The sequence below is a fragment of the Ranitomeya imitator genome, chromosome 4 (genome assembly GCF_032444005.1).
Source record: "Ranitomeya imitator isolate aRanImi1 chromosome 4, aRanImi1.pri, whole genome shotgun sequence".
NCBI classification, from domain to species: domain Eukaryota; kingdom Metazoa; phylum Chordata; class Amphibia; order Anura; family Dendrobatidae; genus Ranitomeya; species Ranitomeya imitator.
This window is the reverse complement of record NC_091285.1, coordinates 719999102-720015058: the sequence shown is the minus strand read 5'-3', so window position 1 is coordinate 720015058 and position 15957 is coordinate 719999102. Positions and strand designations below refer to the sequence as shown.

Sequence of the window (15957 nt, the reverse complement as noted above, 5' to 3'; positions counted from 1 at the left end):
CTATACTATATACAGTGAATTGTGCCCCAGTATCAGTGTCTGCTCCTCCTCTCACTCAGTGTCTCCTCTATACTATATACAGTGATTGTGTCCCAGTATCAGTGTCTGCTCCTCCTCTCCTCAGTGTCTCCTCTATACTATATACAGTGAATTGTGTCCCCAGTATCAGTGTCTGCTCCCTCCTCTCCTCAGTGTCTCCTCTATACTATATACAGTGAATTGTGTCCCCAATGGTATCAGTGTCTGCTCCCCTCTCCTCAGTGTCTCCTCTATACTATATACAGTGAATTGTGCCCCAGTATCAGTGTCTGCTCCTCCTCTCCTCAGTGTCTCCTCTATACTATATACAGTGAATTGTGTCCCCAGTATCAGTGTCTGCTCCCCTCTCCTCAGTGTCTCCTCTATACTATATACAGTGAATTGTGTCCCCAGTATCAGTGTCTGCTCCTCCTCTCCTCAGTGTCTCCTCTATACTATATACAGTGAATTGTGCCCCAGTATCAGTGTCTGCTCCCCTCTCCTCAGTGTCTCCTCTATACTATATACAGTGAATTGTGCCCAGTATCAGTGTCTGCTCCCCCTCTCCTCAGTGTCTCCTCTATACTATATACAGTGAATTGTGCCCCCAGTATCAGTGTCTGCTCCTCCTCTCCTCAGTGTCTCCTCTATACTATATACAGTGAATTGTGTCCCCAGTATCAGTGTCTGCTCCTCCTCTCCTCAGTGTCCTCCTCTATACTATATACAGTGAATTGTGTCCCAGTATCAGTGTCTGCTCCCCCTCTCCTCAGTGTCTCCTCTATACTATATACAGTGAATTGTGTCCCCAGTATCAGTGTCTGCTCCTCCTCTCCTCAGTGTCTCCTCTATACTATATACAGTGAATTGTGTCCCCAGTATCAGTGTCTGCTCCTCCTCTCCTCAGTGTCTCCTCTATACTATATACAGTGAATTGTGTCCCCAGTATCAGTGTCTGCTCCTCCTCTCCTCAGTGTCTCCTCTATACTATATACAGTGAATTGTGTCCCAGTATCAGTGTCTGCTCCCCCTCTCCTCAGTGTCTCCTCTATACTATATACAGTGAATTGTGTCCCCAGTATCAGTGTCTGCTCCTCCTCTCCTCAGTGTCTCCTCTATACTATATACAGTGAATTGTGTCCCCAGTATCAGTGTCTGCTCCTCCTCTCCTCAGTGTCTCCTCTATACTATATACAGTGAATTGTGTCCCAGTATCAGTGTCTGCTCCTCCTCTCCTCAGTGTCTCCTCTATACTATATACAGTGAATTGTGCCCCAGTATCAGTGTCTGCTCCCTCCTCTCCTCAGTGTCTCCTCTATACTATATACAGTGAATTGTGTCCCCAGTATCAGTGTCTGCTCCTCCTCTCCTCAGTGTCTCCTCTATACTATATACAGTGAATTGTGTCCCCAGTATCAGTGTCTGCTCCTCCTCTCCTCAGTGTCTCCTCTATACTATATACAGTGAATTGTGTCCCCAGTATCAGTGTCTGCTCCCCCTCTCCTCAGTGTCTCCTCTATACTATATACAGTGAATTGTGCCCCCAGTATCAGTGTCTGCTCCTCCTCTCCTCAGTGTCTCCTCTATACTATATACAGTGAATTGTGTCCCAGTATCAGTGTCTGCTCCTCCTCTCCTCAGTGTCTCCTCTATACTATATACAGTGAATTGTGTCCCCAGTATCAGTGTCTGCTCCTCCTCTCCTCAGTGTCTCCTCTATACTATATACAGTGAATTGTGTCCCCAGTATCAGTGTCTGCTCCTCCTCTCCTCAGTGTCTCCTCTATACTATATACAGTGAATTGTGTCCCAGTATCAGTGTCTGCTCCTCCTCTCCTCAGTGTCTCCTCTATACTATATACAGTGAATTGTGCCCCAGTATCAGTGTCTGCTCCTCCTCTCCTCAGTGTCTCCTCTATACTATATACAGTGAATTGTGTCCCCAGTATCAGTGTCTGCTCCTCCTCTCCTCAGTGTCTCCTCTATACTATATACAGTGAATTGTGCCCCCAGTATCAGTGTCTGCTCCCCCTCTCCTCAGTGTCTCCTCTATACTATATACAGTGAATTGTGCCCCCAGTATCAGTGTCTGCTCCCCCTCTCCTCAGTGTCTCCTCTATACTATATACAGTGAATTGTGTCCCCAGTATCAGTGTCTGCTCCTCCTCTCCTCAGTGTCTCCTCTATACTATATACAGTGAATTGTGCCCCAGTATCAGTGTCTGCTCCCCCTCTCCTCAGTGTCTCCTCTATACTATATACAGTGAATTGTGTACCCCAGTATCAGTGTCTGCTCCCCCCTCTCCTCAGTGTCTCCTCTATACTATATACAGTGAATTGTGTCCCAGTATCAGTGTCTGCTCCTCCTCTCCTCAGTGTCTCCTCTATACTATATACAGTGAATTGTGCCCCAGTATCAGTGTCTGCTCCCCCTCTCCTCAGTGTCTCCTCTATACTATATACAGTGAATTGTGTACCCAGTATCAGTGTCTGCTCCCCCTCTCCTCAGTGTCTCCTCTATACTATATACAGTGAATTGTGTCCCAGTATCAGTGTCTGCTCCTCCTCTCCTCAGTGTCTCCTCTATACTATATACAGTGAATTGTGCCCCCAGTATCAGTGTCTGCTCCCCCTCTCCTCAGTGTCTCCTCTATACTATATACAGTGAATTGTGTCCCCAGTATCAGTGTCTGCTCCCCCTCTCCTCAGTGTCTCCTCTATACTATATACAGTGAATTGTGCCCCCAGTATCAGTGTCTGCTCCCCCTCCCCTCAGTGTCTCCTCTATACTATATACAGTGAATTGTGCCCCAGTATCAGTGTCTGCTCCTCCCTCTCCTCAGTGTCTCCTCTATACTATATACAGTGAATTGTGCCCCCAGTATCAGTGTCTGCTCCCCCTCTCCTCAGTGTCTCCTCTATACTATATACAGTGAATTGTGCCCCCAGTATCAGTGTCTGCTCCCCCTCCCTCAGTGTCTCCTCTATACTATATACAGTGAATTGTGTCCCAGTATCAGTGTCTGCTCCCCTCTCCTCAGTGTCTCCTCTATACTATATACAGTGAATTGTGTCCCAGTATCAGTGTCTGCTCCTCCTCTCCTCAGTGTCTCCTCTATACTATATACAGTGAATTGTGCCCCAGTATCAGTGTCTGCTCCCCTCTCCCTCAGTGTCTCCTCTATACTATATACAGTGAATTGTGTCCCAGTATCAGTGTCTGCTCCTCTTCTCCTCAGTGTCTCCTCTATACTATATACAGTGAATTGTGTCCCCAGTATCAGTGTCTGCTCCCCCTCTCCTCAGTGTCTCCTCTATACTATATACAGTGAATTGTGCCCCCAGTATCAGTGTCTGCTCCCTCCTCTCCTCAGTGTCTCCTCTATACTATATACAGTGAATTGTGTCCCCAGTATCAGTGTCTGCTCCCTCTCTCCTCAGTGTCTCCTCTATACTATATACAGTGAATTGTGTCCCCAGTATCAGTGTCTGCTCCCCCTCTCCTCAGTGTCTCCTCTATACTATATACAGTGAATTGTGCCCCAGTATCAGTGTCTGCTCCTCCTCTCCTCAGTGTCTCCTCTATACTATATACAGTGAATTGTGTCCCCAGTATCAGTGTCTGCTCCCCCTCTCCTCAGTGTCTCCTCTATACTATATACAGTGAATTGTGCCCCAGTATCAGTGTCTGCTCCCCCTCTCCTCAGTGTCTCCTCTATACTATATACAGTGAATTGTGTCCCCAGTATCAGTGTCTGCTCCCCCTCTCCTCAGTGTCTCCTCTATACTATATACAGTGAATTGTGCCCCAGTATCAGTGTCTGCTCCCCCTCTCCTCAGTGTCTCCTCTATACTATATACAGTGAATTGTGTCCCCAGTATCAGTGTCTGCTCCTCCTCTCCTCAGTGTCTCCTCTATACTATATACAGTGAATTGTGTCCCCAGTATCAGTGTCTGCTCCTCCTCTCCTCAGTGTCTCCTCTATACTATATACAGTGAATTGTCCCCAGTATCAGTGTCTGCTCCCTCCTCTCCTCAGTGTCTCCTCTATACTATATACAGTGAATTGTGCCCCCAGTATCAGTGTCTGCTCCCTCCTCTCCTCAGTGTCTCCTCTATACTATATACAGTGAATTGTGCCCAGTATCAGTGTCTGCTCCTCCTCTCCTCAGTGTCTCTCTTCTATATACAGTGAATTGTGTCCCCAGTATCAGTGTCTGCTCCCCCTCTCCTCAGTGTCTCCTCTATACTATATACAGTGAATTGTGCCCCCAGTATCAGTGTCTGCTCCCTCTCTCCTCAGTGTCTCCTCTATACTATATACAGTGAATTGTGCCCCAGTATCAGTGTCTGCTCCCCTCTCCTCAGTGTCTCCTCTATACTATATACAGTGAATTGTGTCCCAGTATCAGTGTCTGCTCCCCCTCTCCTCAGTGTCTCCTCTATACTATATACAGTGAATTGTGCCCCCAGTATCAGTGTCTGCTCCCTCTCTCCTCAGTGTCTCCTCTATACTATATACAGTGAATTGTGTCCCCAGTATCAGTGTCTGCTCCTCCTCTCCTCAGTGTCTCCTCTATACTATATACAGTGAATTGTGTCCCCAGTATCAGGTGTCTGCTCCTCCTCTCCTCAGTGTCTCCTCTATACTATATACAGTGAATTGTGCCCCCAGTATCAGTGTCTGCTCCTCCTCTCCTCAGTGTCTCCTCTATACTATATACAGTGAATTGTGTCCCCAGTATCAGTGTCTGCTCCTCCTCTCCTCAGTGTCTCCTCTATACTATATACAGTGAATTGTGCCCCAGTATCAGTGTCTGCTCCTCCTCTCCTCAGTGTCTCCTCTATACTATATACAGTGAATTGTGCCCCCAGTATCAGTGTCTGCTCCTCCTCTCCTCAGTGTCTCCTCTATACTATATACAGTGAATTGTGCCCCAGTATCAGTGTCTGCTCCTCCTCTCCTCAGTGTCTCCTCTATACTATATACAGTGAATTGTGCCCCAGTATCAGTGTCTGCTCCCCCTCTCCTCAGTGTCTCCTCTATACTATATACAGTGAATTGTGCCCCCAGTATCAGTGTCTGCTCCTCCTCTCCTCAGTGTCTCCTCTATACTATATACAGTGAATTGTGTCCCAGTATCAGTGTCTGCTCCTCCTCTCCTCAGTGTCTCCTCTATACTATATACAGTGAATTGTGCCCCAGTATCAGTGTCTGCTCCCTCCTCTCCTCAGTGTCTCCTCTATACTATATACAGTGAATTGTGCCCCAGTATCAGTGTCTGCTCCTCCTCTCCTCAGTGTCTCCTCTATACTATATACAGTGAATTGTGTCCCCAGTATCAGTGTCTGCTCCCCTCTCCTCAGTGTCTCCTCTATACTATATACAGTGAATTGTGTCCCCAGTATCAGTGTCTGCTCCTCCTCTCCTCAGTGTCTCCTCTATACTATATACAGTGAATTGTGTCCCCAGTATCAGTGTCTGCTCCTCCTCTCCTCAGTGTCTCCTCTATACTATATACAGTGAATTGTGCCCCAGTATCAGTGTCTGCTCCTCCTCTCCTCAGTGTCTCCTCTATACTATATACAGTGAATTGTGTCCCCAGTATCAGTGTCTGCTCCCTCCTCTCCTCAGTGTCTCCTCTATACTATATACAGTGAATTGTGTCCCCAGTATCAGTGTCTGCTCCTCCTCTCCTCAGTGTCTCCTCTATACTATATACAGTGAATTGTGTCCCCAGTATCAGTGTCTGCTCCTCCTCTCCTCAGTGTCTCCTCTATACTATATACAGTGAATTGTGCCCCAGTATCAGTGTCTGCTCCTCCTCTCCTCAGTGTCTCCTTTATACTATATACAGTGAATTGTGTCCCAGTATCAGTGTCTGCTCCCCCTCTCCTCAGTGTCTCCCTCTATACTATATACAGTGAATTGTGCCCCAGTATCAGTGTCTGCTCCTCCTCTCCTCAGTGTCTCCTCTATACTATATACAGTGAATTGTGTCCCCAGTATCAGTGTCTGCTCCTCCTCTCCTCAGTGTCTCCTCTATACTATATACAGTGAATTGTGTCCCCCAGTATCAGTGTCTGCTCCCCCTCTCCTCAGTGTCTCCTCTATACTATATACAGTGAATTGTGCCCCAGTATCAGTGTCTGCTCCCTCCTCTCCTCAGTGTCTCCTCTATACTATATACAGTGAATTGTGTCCCCAGTATCAGTGTCTGCTCCTCCTCTCCTCAGTGTCTCCTCTATACTATATACAGTGAATTGTGCCCCAGTATCAGTGTCTGCTCCCCCTCTCCTCAGTGTCTCCTCTATACTATATACAGTGAATTGTGTCCCAGTATCAGTGTCTGCTCCTCCTCTCCTCAGTGTCTCCTCTATACTATATACAGTGAATTGTGTCCCCAGTATCAGTGTCTGCTCCTCCTCTCCTCAGTGTCCTCCTCTATACTATACAGTGAATTGTGCCCCAGTATCAGTGTCTGCTCCCCCTCTCCTCAGTGTCTCCTCTATACTATATACAGTGAATTGTGCCCCAGTATCAGTGTCTGCTCCTCCTCTCCTCAGTGTCTCCTCTATACTATATACAGTGAATTGTGCCCCAGTATCAGTGTCTGCTCCCCCTCTCCTCAGTGTCTCCTCTATACTATATACAGTGAATTGTGTCCCCAGTATCAGTGTCTGCTCCTCCTCTCCTCAGTGTCTCCTCTATACTATATACAGTGAATTGTGTCCCCAGTATCAGTGTCTGCTCCTCCTCTCCTCAGTGTCTCCTCTATACTATATACAGTGAATTGTGCCCCCAGTATCAGTGTCTGCTCCCCCTCTCCTCAGTGTCTCCTCTATACTATATACAGTGAATTGTGTCCCCAGTATCAGTGTCTGCTCCTCCTCTCCTCAGTGTCTCCTCTATACTATATACAGTGAATTGTGCCCCAGTATCAGTGTCTGCTCCTCCTCTCCTCAGTGTCTCCTCTATACTATATACAGTGAATTGTGTCCCCAGTATCAGTGTCTGCTCCTCCTCTCCTCAGTGTCTCCTCTATACTATATACAGTGAATTGTGTCCCCAGTATCAGTGTCTGCTCCTCCTCTCCTCAGTGTCTCCTCTATACTATATACAGTGAATTGTGCCCCCAGTATCAGTGTCTGCTCCCCCTCTCCTCAGTGTCTCCTCTATACTATATACAGTGAATTGTGTCCCCAGTATCAGTGTCTGCTCCTCCTCTCCTCAGTGTCTCCTCTATACTATATACAGTGAATTGTGTCCCCAGTATCAGTGTCTGCTCCTCCTCTCCTCAGTGTCTCTCTATACTATATACAGTGAATTGTGCCCCCAGTATCAGTGTCTGCTCCCCCTCTCCTCAGTGTCTCCTCTATACTATATACAGTGAATTGTGTCCCCAGTATCAGTGTCTGCTCCTCCTCTCCTCAGTGTCTCCTCTATACTATATACAGTGAATTGTGCCCCAGTATCAGTGTCTGCTCCTCCTCTCCTCAGTGTCTCCTCTATACTATATACAGTGAATTGTGTCCCCAGTATCAGTGTCTGCTCCTCCTCTCCTCAGTGTCTCCTCTATACTATATACAGTGAATTGTGTCCCCAGTATCAGTGTCTGCTCCTCCTCTCCTCAGTGTCTCCTCTATACTATATACAGTGAATTGTGCCCCAGTATCAGTGTCTGCTCCCCCTCTCCTCAGTGTCTCCTCTATACTATATACAGTGAATTGTGTCCCCAGTATCAGTGTCTGCTCCTCCTCTCCTCAGTGTCTCCTCTACTATATACAGTGAATTGTGTCCCCAGTATCAGTGTCTGCTCCTCCTCTCCTCAGTGTCTCCTCTATACTATATACAGTGAATTGTGTCCCCAGTATCAGTGTCTGCTCCCCTCTCCTCAGTGTCTCCTCTATACTATATACAGTGAATTGTGCCCCAGTATCAGTGTCTGCTCCCCCTCTCCTCAGTGTCTCCTCTATACTATATACAGTAAGTGTGTCCCCAGTATCAGTGTCTGCTCCCCTCTCCTCAGTGTCTCCTCTATACTATATACAGTGAATTGTGTCCCCAGTATCAGTGTCTGCTCCTCCTCTCCTCAGTGTCTCCTCTATACTATATACAGTGAATTGTGCCCCAGTATCAGTGTCTGCTCCTCCTCTCCTCAGTGTCTCCTCTATACTATATACAGTGAATTGTGTCCCCAGTATCAGTGTCTGCTCCCCTCTCCTCAGTGTCTCCTCTATACTATATACAGTGAATTGTGTCCCCAGTATCAGTGTCTGCTCCTCCTCTCCTCAGTGTCTCCTCTATACTATATACAGTGAATTGTGTCCCCAGTATCAGTGTCTGCTCCTCCTCTCCTCAGTGTCTCCTCTATACTATATACAGTGAATTGTGTCCCCAGTATCAGTGTCTGCTCCTCCTCTCCTCAGTGTCTCCTCTATACTATATACAGTGAATTGTGTCCCAGTATCAGTGTCTGCTCCTCCTCTCCTCAGTGTCTCCTCTATACTATATACAGTGAATTGTGCCCCAGTAATCAGTGTCTGCTCCCCTCTCCTCAGTGTCTCCTCTATACTATATACAGTGAATTGTGCCCCAGTATCAGTGTCTGCTCCTCCTCTCCTCAGTGTCTCCTCTATACTATATACAGTGAATTGTGTCCCCAGTATCAGTGTCTGCTCCTCCTCTCCTCAGTGTCTCCTCTATACTATATACAGTGAATTGTGTCCCCAGTATCAGTGTCTGCTCCTCCTCTCCTCAGTGTCTCCTCTATACTATATACAGTGAATTGTGCCCCCAGTATCAGTGTCTGCTCCTCCTCTCCTCAGTGTCTCCTCTATACTATATACAGTGAATTGTGCCCCCAGTATCAGTGTCTGCTCCTCCTCTCCTCAGTGTCTCCTCTATACTATATACAGTGAATTGTGTCCCCAGTATCAGTGTCTGCTCCTCCTCTCCTCAGTGTCTCCTCTATACTATATACAGTGAATTGTGTCCCCAGTATCAGTGTCTGCTCCTCCTCTCCTCAGTGTCTCCTCTATACTATATACAGTGAATTGTGCCCCCAGTATCAGTGTCTGCTCCCCCTCTCCTCAGTGTCTCCTCTATACTATATAAAGTGAATTGTGTCCCCAGTATCAGTGTCTGCCTCCTCCTCTCCTCAGTGTCTCCTCTATACTATATACAGTGAATTGTGCCCCCAGTATCAGTGTCTGCTCCTCCTCTCCTCAGTGTCTCCTCTATACTATATACAGTGAATTGTGCCCCCAGTATCAGTGTCTGCTCCTCCTCTCCTCAGTGTCTCCTCTATACTATATACAGTGAATTGTGTCCCCAGTATCAGTGTCTGCTCCCCCTCTCCTCAGTGTCTCCTCTATACTATATACAGTGAATTGTGCCCCAGTATCAGTGTCTGCTCCTCCTCTCCTCAGTGTCTCCTCTATACTATATACAGTGAATTGTGTCCCAGTATCAGTGTCTGCTCCTCCTCTCCTCAGTGTCTCCTCTATACTATATACAGTGAATTGTGCCCCAGTATCAGTGTCTGCTCCCCCTCTCCTCAGTGTCTCCTCTATACTATATACAGTGAATTGTGCCCCAGTATCAGTGTCTGCTCCTCCTCTCCTCAGTGTCTCCTCTATACCTATATACAGTGAATTGTGTCCCAGTATCAGTGTCTGCTCCTCCTCTCCTCAGTGTCTCCTCTATACTATATACAGTGAATTGTGCCCCAGTATCAGTGTCTGCTCCTCCTCTCCTCAGTGTCTCCTCTATACTATATACAGTGAATTGTGCCCCCAGTATCAGTGTCTGCTCCCCCTCTCCTCAGTGTCTCCTCTATACTATATACAGTGAATTGTGTCCCCAGTATCAGTGTCTGCTCCTCCTCTCCTCAGTGTCTCCTCTATACTATATACAGTGAATTGTGTCCCAGTATCAGTGTCTGCTCCCCCTCTCCTCAGTGTCTCCTCTATACTATATACAGTGAATTGTGTCTCCCCAGTATCAGTGTCTGCTCCTCCTCTCCTCAGTGTCTCCTCTATACTATATACAGTGAATTGTGTCCCCAGTATCAGTGTCTGCTCCTCCTCTCCTCAGTGTCTCCTCTATACTATATACAGTGAATTGTGTCCCCAGTATCAGTGTCTGCTCCTCCTCTCCTCAGTGTCTCCTCTATACTATATACAGTGAATTGTGTCCCCAGTATCAGTGTCTGCTCCCCCTCTCCTCAGTGTCTCCTCTATACTATATACAGTGAATTGTGTCCCCAGTATCAGTGTCTGCTCCCCCTCTCCTCAGTGTCTCCTCTATACTATATACAGTGAATTGTGTCCCCAGTATCAGTGTCTGCTCCCCCTCTCCTCAGTGTCTCCTCTATACTATATACAGTGAATTGTGCCCCAGTATCAGTGTCTGCTCCCCCTCTCCTCAGTGTCTCCTCTATACTATATACAGTGAATTGTGCCCCAGTATCAGTGTCTGCTCCTCCTCTCCTCAGTGTCTCCTCTATACTATATACAGTGAATTGTGCCCCCAGTATCAGTGTCTGCTCCCCCTCTCCTCAGTGTCTCCTCTATACTATATACAGTGAATTGTGCCCCAGTATCAGTGTCTGCTCCTCCTCTCCTCAGTGTCTCCTCTATACTATATACAGTGAATTGTGCCCCAGTATCAGTGTCTGCTCCTCCTCTCCTCAGTGTCTCCTCTATACTATATACAGTGAATTGTGCCCCCAGTATCAGTGTCTGCTCCCCCTCTCCTCAGTGTCTCCTCTATACTATATACAGTGAATTGTGTCCCCCAGTATCAGTGTCTGCTCCCCCTCTCCTCAGTGTCTCCTCTATACTATATACAGTGAATTGTGTCCCCAGTATCAGTGTCTGCTCCCCCTCTCCTCAGTGTCTCCTCTATACTATATACAGTGAATTGTGCCCCAGTATCAGTGTCTGCTCCCCTTCCCTTCAGACTTCAGGCACAGGTGTCCATATGTTGGGGTCGGTGTTCATATGTCGGGGTCCGCTGCTCACTGCTATCTTCCTTCTGCAGGGATTTGTCCAGGACGTCCAGGAGGATACTGTCACTGCTGTGTTCCCAAACAAGTGAGTAGTCAGCTGCCCGTGACATGAAGAGCGCCCCCTGTATGTGCAAGAAGAGTTGCGCTGGTGCCATGTCCATAACCGGCCCAGGGCCACTGTCAAAGGGCGGGACCCTTGTGGGGGCAGATTACTTCTGCTTAAGGGGCTGCCAACAGTCAGTAATCCAGCACTCCCCCCATATACAGCCCCGCACCCCTGGTCAGTAATCCAGCACTCCCCCCATATACAGCCCCGCACCCCTGGTCAGTAATCCAGCACTCCCCCCCATATACAGCCCCGCACCCCTGGTCAGTAATCCAGCACTCCCCCCATATACAGCCCCGCACCCCTGGTCAGTAATCCAGCACTCCTCCATATACAGCCCCGCACCCCTGGTCAGTAATCCAGCACTCCCCCCATATACAGCCCCGCACCCCTGGTCAGTAATCCAGCACTCCTCCATATACAGCCCCGCACCCCTGGTCAGTAATCCAGCACTCCTCCATATACAGCCCCGCACCCCTGGTCAGTAATCCAGCACTCCCCCCATATACAGCCCCGCACCCCTGGTCAGTAATCCAGCACTCCTCCATATACAGCCCCGCACCCCTGGTCAGTAATCCAGCAGTCTCCCCATATACAGCCCCGCACCCCTGGTCAGTAACCAGCAGTCTCCCCATATACAGCCCGCACCCCTGGTCAGTAATCCAGCACTCCCCCCATATACAGCCCCGCACCCCTCTATATACAGCCTCGCACCCCTGGTCAGTAATCCAGCACTCCTTCCCCCCCCCCCCCCCCCATATACAACCCCGCACCCCTGGTCAGTAATCCAGCACTCCCCCCATATACAACCCCGCACCCCTTGTCAGTAATCCAGCACTCCCCCCATATACAGCCCCGCACCCCTGGTCAGTAATCCAGCACTCCTCTATATACAGCCCCGCACCCCTGGTCAGTAATCCAGCACTCCCCCCATATACAGCCCCGCACCCCTGGTCAGTAATCCAGCACTCCCCCCATATACAGCCCCGCACCCCTGGTCAGTAATCCAGCACTCCCCCCATATACAGCCCCGCACCCCTTGTCAGTAATCCAGCACTCCCCCCATATACAGCCTCGCACCCCTGGTCAGTAATCCAGCACTCCCCCCATATACAGCCTCGCACCCCTGGTCAGTAATCCAGCACTCCCCCCATATACAGCCCCGCACCCCTGGTCAGTAATCCAGCACTCTTCTATATACAGCCCCGCACCCCTGGTCAGTAATCCAGCACTCCCCCCATATACAGCCCCGCACCCCTGGTCAGTAATCAAGCACTCCCCCCATATACAGCCCCGCACCCCTGGTCAGTAATCCAGCACTCCTCCATATACAGCCCCGCACCCCTGGTCAGTAATCCAGCACTCCCCCCATATACAGCCCCACACCCCTGGTCAGTAATCCAGCACTCCTCTATATACAGCCCCGCACCCCTGGTCAGTAATCCAGCACTCCCCCCATATACAGCCCCGCACCCCTGGTCAGTAATCCAGCACTTCCTCCATATACAGCCGTGCACCCCTGGTCAGTAATCCAGCACTCCCCCATATACAGCCCCGCACCCCTGGTCAGTAATCAAGCACTCCCCCCATATACAGCCTCGCACCCCTGGTCAGTAATCCAGCACTCCTCTATATACAGCCCCGCACCCCTGGTCAGTAATCCAGCACTCCCCCCATATACAGCCGCGCACCCCTGGTTAATAATCAAGCACTCCCCCCATATACAGCCCGCACCCCTGGTCAGTAATCCAGCACTCCCCCCATATACAGCCCCGCACCCCTGGTCAGTAATGCAGCACTCCTCCATATACAGCCCCGCACCCCTGGTCAGTAATGCAGCACTTCCCCCATATACAGCCCCGCACCCCTGGTCAGTAATCCAGCACTCCTCTATATACAGCCTCGCACCCCTTGTCAGTAATCCAGCACTCCCCCCCCCCCCCCCCCCCCTTCCCCCTCCATATACAACCCCGCACCCCTGGTCAGTAATCCAGCACTCCTCTGTATACAGCCCCACACCCCTGGTCAGTAATCCAGCACTCCCCCCATATACAGCCTCGCACCCCTGGTCAGTAATCCAGCACTCCTCTATATTCAGCCCCGCACCCCTGGTCAGTAATCCAGCACTTCCTCCATATACAGCCTCGCACCCCTGGTCAGTAATCCAGCACTCCTCCATATACAGCCTCGCACCCCTGGTCAGTAATCCAGCTCTTCCTCCATATACAGCCTCGCACCCCTGGTCAGTAATCCAGCACTCCTCTATATACAGCCCCGCACCCCTGGTCAGTAATCCAGCACTTCCTCCATATACAGCCTCGCACCCCTGGTCAGTAATCCAGCACTCCTCTATATACAGCCTCGCACCCCTGGTCAGTAATCCAGCACTCCCCCCCCCCCCCCCCCCCATATACAGCCTCACACCCCTGGTCAGTAATCCAGCACTCCCCCCATATACAGCCTCGCACCCCTGGTCAGTAATCCAGCACTCCCCCATATACAGCCCGCACTGTTGTGAATTTTGTGGCAGAGCTCCCTCCTGTGGTCACAAGTGGTACTTCGGCTGGCTCTCTCTGGGAGCTTCCGTTTGTGGAGGAAAGTGGTACTGCAGCTTCTGAGTTTCCTCCCTCAGGTGATCTGGTGAGGTCGTTAGGTGCTTCTCTACTTAACTCCACCTAATGCTTTGATCCTGGCTTCCTGTCAATGTTCCAGTGTTGGACTTGTTTTTCTCTGGATCATTCCTGTGGCCTGCTGCTCTGCATAGCTAAGTGCTTCTTTGCTATTTGTTGCTATTTTTTCTGTCCAGCTTGTCTTATTTGTTTTGCTGGAAGCTCTGGGACGCAAGGGGTGTACCTCCGTGCCGTTAGTTCGGTACGGAGGGTCTTTTTGCCCCCTTTGCGTGGTTTCCTTTAGGGTTTTGTGTAGACCGCAAAGTTATCTTTCCTATCCTCGCTCTGTTTAGAAAGTCGGGCCTCACTTTGCTGAATCTATTTCATCCCTACCCAAAAATAAAGGAAAAAAGAAGTGGCACTCACCCGATGTTGCTATACAGAAATGTCCTTTATTCAGAGCATACACTCACAGACCTATAATGGAGAGGCGGCTTGGTGAGGAGAGGAGTGCAAGAGGAGGCAAGAGGACGACGGCCGTTTCGCGCTTGCGCTTGTATGCTCTGAATAAAGGACATTTCTGTATAGCAACATCGGGTGAGTGCAACTTCTTTTTTCCTTTATTTTTGGATTCGTATTGCTATTGATGTTGAGCACCACCCCAACGCTATTGTTTACTGCATGCCGCAGTGGTTCTAATTCGAGTCTCTTGTGTCCATATTCCAGTGCTTGTAATTTGAGATTTAGGCAAACTCCACGTTATATCTTACCTGTGGAGGAGACACCTGGTGCCATTCCACTTCTATTTTTGTACATACATTTCATCCCTACGTTTGTCTTTTCATCTTAACTCACAGTCATTATATGTGGGGGCTGCCTTTTCCTTTGGGGTATTTCTCTGAGGCAAGGTAGGCTTATTTTCTATCTTCAGGCTAGTTAGTTTCTCAGGCTGTGCCGAGTTGCATAGGGAGCGTTGGGCGCAATCCACGGCTGCCTTTAGTGTGGTTTGGAGAGGATTAGGGATTGCGGTCTGCAGAGTTCCCACGTCTCAGAGCTCGTTCTATGATTTTGGGTTATTGTCAGATCACTGTATGTGCTCTGACCGCTATGTCCATTGTGGTTCTGAATTGCCTTTCATAACGCCGCACCCCTGGTCAGTAATCCAGCACTCCCCCCCATATACAACCCCACACCCCTGGTCAGTAATCCAGCACTCCCTCCATATACAGCCCCGCACCCCTGGTCAGTAATCCAGCACTCCCCCCATATACAGCCCCGCACCCCTTGTCAGTAATCCAGCACTCCTCCATATACAGCCCCGCACCCCTGGTCAGTAATCCAGCACTTCCCCCATATACAGCCCCGCACCCCTGGTCAGTAATCCAGCACTCCTGGTCAGTAATCCAGCACTCCCCCCATATACAGCCCTGCACTCCTGGTCAGTAATCCAGCACTCCCTCCATATACAGCCCGCACCCCTGGTCAGTAATCCAGCACTTCCCCCATATACAGCCCGCACCCCTGGTCAGTAATCCAGCACTTCCCCCATATACAGCCCCGCACCCCTGGTCAGTAATCCAGCACTCCCCCCATATACAGCCCTGCACCCCTGGTCAGTAATCCAGCACTCCCCCCATATACAGCCCGCACCCCTGGTCAGTAATCCAGCACTTCCCCCATATACAGCCCCGCACCCCTGGTCAGTAATCCAGCACTCCCCCCATATACAGCCCTGCACTCCTGGTCAGTAATCCAGCACTCCCCCCATATACAGCCCCGCACCCCTGGTCAGTAATCCAGCACTCCCCCATATACAGCCTCGCACCCCTGGTCAGTAATCCAGCACTCCCCCCATATACAGCCCCGCACCCCTGGTCAGTAATCCAGCACTCCCCCATATACAGCCCGCACCCCTGGTCAGTAATCCAGCACTCCCCCCATATACAGCCTCGCACCCCTGGTCAGTAATCCAGCACTCCCCCCATATACAGCCCTGCACTCCTGGTCAGTAATCCAGCACTCCCCCCATATACAGCCCCGCACCCCTGGTCAGTAATCCAGCACTCCCCCATATACAGCCTCGCACCCCTGGTCAGTAATCCAGCACTCCCCCCATATACAGCCCCGCACTCCTGGTCAGTAATCCAGCACTCCCCCCATATACAGCCCGCACCCCTGGTCAGTAATCCAGCACTTCCCCCATATACA

At 49.8% G+C, this 15957-nt stretch overlaps 1 protein-coding gene across 1 annotated transcript in view; it reads left to right on the top strand.

Annotated features, from left to right (window-relative positions):
* Positions 1–15957, top strand: part of LOC138677437 (RNA-binding protein FXR2-like) — a 41365-nt gene that overhangs the window by 5141 nt on the left and 20267 nt on the right. Inside the window, exon 2 of the mRNA XM_069767565.1 lies at positions 11067–11119. Coding sequence (XP_069623666.1) covers positions 11067–11119 — 53 coding nt within the window. The remainder of the gene's footprint in view (positions 1–11066; positions 11120–15957) is intronic.